The sequence below is a fragment of the Saccostrea cucullata genome, unplaced genomic scaffold (genome assembly GCF_032062105.1).
Source record: "Saccostrea cucullata isolate Sc308-1 unplaced genomic scaffold, CSIRO_AGI_Scuc_v1 ctg11261, whole genome shotgun sequence".
Classification (NCBI taxonomy): domain Eukaryota; kingdom Metazoa; phylum Mollusca; class Bivalvia; order Ostreida; family Ostreidae; genus Saccostrea; species Saccostrea cuccullata.
The window spans coordinates 1-3,519 of NW_026929589.1; the positions used below are offsets into that span (position 1 = coordinate 1).

General features: G+C 34.9%; 1 protein-coding gene across 1 annotated transcript; it reads left to right on the forward strand.

Moving 5' to 3' along the window:
- Positions 1–42: 42 nt before the first annotated feature.
- Positions 43–806, forward strand: LOC134281345 (ankyrin repeat and KH domain-containing protein 1-like; the record flags this gene model as incomplete). Its single annotated transcript, XM_062763831.1, has 1 exon — positions 43–806. A coding segment is annotated over one exon (764 nt), but the record flags the coding sequence as incomplete, so codon positions are not given.
- Between the last annotated feature and the right edge of the window lie 2,713 nt (positions 807–3,519).

Sequence of the window (3,519 nt, forward strand, 5' to 3'; positions counted from 1 at the left end):
TGAAGGAGCTTTTAGAAGCAGGAGCTGATATCAATCCAGAAGGTCTTGATACTACACCACTGGCAGCAGCATGTAAGGATGGAAATATAAGTGTTGTAAAGGAACTACTTAAAGCGGGAGCTGATATTAATCCACAAGGTGCCTCTGATACACCTCTCACAGCAGCATGTGAGGGTGGACATATCATTTTAGTGAAGGAACTTCTAGTAGCAGGCGCTGATATCAATCCACAAGGTCGGAATAATACACCACTTATAGCAGCATGTAAAGATGGATATATGAGTATTGTTAGAGAAATACTAAACGCAGGAGCTCATGTCAATCCACAGAGTGAATCTGATACACCTCTTAGAGCAGCATGTGAGGGTGGACACATGAGTGTAGTGATGGAACTGCTAGAAGCCGGAGCTGATATCAATCCACAAGGTAAATATGATACACCACTTACAGCAGCATGTGGGAATGGACATATGGATGTAGTGAAGAAGTTAATAGAAGTGGGAGCCGATACTAATCCAAATGGTCGTAATACTACACCACTTATAGCAGCTTGTAAAGATGGAAATATAAGTGTTCTGAAGGAACTACTTAAAGCGGGATCAGATATCAGTCCACAAGGCCATATTACTACACCACTGATAGCAGCATGTGAGGGTGGACATATGAGTGTAGTGAAGGAGCTTCTAGAAGCGGGAGCTGATATGAATCAGAAAAGTGAGGTTGATACACCACTGACAGCTGCATATAAGGGTGGGTATATGAGCTTAGTGAATGAGCTGCTGGAGGCAGGATCTAATCTCTGTTAAGACGGTTGATATCACACACACATATGAGCAGCTGTTTAAGGTACAGACTGTTGTCAAAGAACAAGGTGAGTAAGATACGTTCACCTCTGGTAACAACAAGTTAGGGTAGAATGTAATGAAGGGATTTCTGGAGGTTTAATATTTGAATGTAGTGAAGGAGCTGCTACAGGCAGGAGCTAGTTTTTTAAGCGGTTAGCTTCGCTAGCCGCTATATGGCATGTGTCGGCAACCGGAAACCTCCATAAGGCGCTACCTATGAGCAAAAAATTGCAGCTTTTCCGATCTTTGGCGGAAATACCCGAAAGTCTACGCTGAATTATCCGGGGTTACATGCAGAAATGCAGGGGCAAACTTTGCAGTGAAGAGGAGAAAAAATAGTTCTACAATATGGTTCATAAACCGAAAGATATATGATTAGTTATGTTAAAACTGCGAAAGTATTGCAAAACAAAACAAGAAAAAATCTAGTTTATATTTGATTTGATTTGATATACATAACGGATGCGAACGCGTAGTAATACATTATTTACTAACAAGATAGCGTGGATAGATGACGTACTTGTACGAAAGAACGAAAGATACCTTCAGGTAATATTGTTTGCTTATACTTGCTACTACGGTTCATTGCTTTATCATAATAGACTTGCTTGTCAAAGCTGAGAACTAATTATATGGTCGTTTCTCATCAATTCGTGGTACCCATTGATTCGTGGTATTTTCTTTTTCCGTCATTGCACAAGCGTAATGCACTATTCCAGAAATTTATTTTGAGAAATCGAAAGTAGAGTTCCTGATGTAAGCGAAGGGGCATAATTCAATTAAAATGACGGAGAATTCGGCACGTATTGCAAAAAATATACAAATAACACTTACATCTATTTTATACGCTTTTGGATGACATACCTGTTTTCCTAAAAATAGCTAAACGGGTACAAAATAGTAGGTAAATGGATTTCAAATGAATTTCCAGATGTCGTCTGCATGATCGACTGTTTATATCAAGTGATGTTGCTGGTCTTTGAATAAAGTATGGAAAGTTTCTAGCGTTAAAAATCAGTGTTTTTTTTTTATTCATCATAACCAGCAGTCGAATTACAAGTGCTGTAAAAACTATAACATATTCGTCCATCAAATTAGATTATTTTTCTCTCTTTTTGCATCAGGAATTAAAATACAAATGAATTCCATAATAAATCAATTTTAAACTTTATAAATATTTTAATTTGAATATTTAAATGCTAATTATAAATTTAAAAAAATCTTTCAAAACATGTTTTGTGACTTGCGTTATGTATTTTTTCTGCAATTATCTTTAGAAAATTATATAAAGGTATTTGCAATCAACTAAATAATTTATGGAATAAAAAACCGATTTCCGTCAATATTTTTATCTTTTTATTAAGTAAATGTGCCCGAAATAACACACCATACCAATAACTCAGCTTTTGATGACGTACCACGAATCAATGAGACGCTTGATTTTTTTACAGTGGTGTAAACACCAAACATTTTAAGGTGAATTTTGACACAGATAAGTGATGAAATTACAACAATATTTTTACTAAACGAGAGATTAGATCCTACTTTTATTAAATCACAATAAAATTAAGCTGAAGATTTTGTTAATCGATTTTAATTGATTATGAATCGATAAGTACCACGAATCCATGAGATACCAGGCTATATTATTTAGGTACATTTTGCGTACTTTACAGCTGCTTTAGTTAGTGTTTTAGTCCTTAGCTATTAGTTAGGCCTACATGATAATCCAATTGCAAGTGACTTAGTAGGACTGAACATATATAATTGAACAAATTCTTATCAAATTAGTAATTGCAGTGTTATATTTTGTTTTTATATATTTTTGCATTAATTGTTGCAATTCAATTGGATGAAGGATATGGAAATAACGAACAGTATTCAATCTCAACGTCCATTAAACAAATATACAAAATAAGAGCAGAGCAAACACGGACCTCCGAAACATCAGAGGTGGGATCAGGTGCCATGGAGGAGTGAGCATCCCCTGCCGACCGGTCACACCCGCCGTGTGCTCGTTGTCATAATCAGGAAATAACGGAAAAAATCCTTCTCTCTGAAAAATCCTTCTCTCTGAAAAGTTCATATCTAATTCCCCACCCCGCAAAAACTTTCGCGTTTTTGCTAATTAGCCTAGAACAAAATTGTGTACATTTTATTATAACTCCACAGAATACTCATGAAAACAGCTGAGAATATTGGTGAACAACTGAGAATATTTACAAGACATTGAATATTTATGAGAAAAACTGAGAATATTTATGACAAAAACTGAGAATATTTATGACAAAAACTGAGAATATTTATGACAAAAACTGAGAATATTTATGAAAACTACTGAGAGTACTGAGAATATTTATAAGATTCTTGAGAATATTTATATGAAGTTTACTTCTCATGAATTTACTGCAAATTAAACTAGTCGTGTGAACTGTGAATTAATTTCTAAGAATTTATCAAATTTATATTGCACTAAAATTTGACTCCAAGTAATTTTCATCATTGAAATATATCTACAACTGGACATGTTCTGCATATTACTTCTCCATGCCAATTTCAATGCATGCATGCTAACCGCTTCCCAGTACTTTCAGTACTTTGATTATTAATATGAGTTCATTTGTGCACTCTTGTGCATTCTTACAATTAGAATTTGAGCAAAATTTTTTGCCTG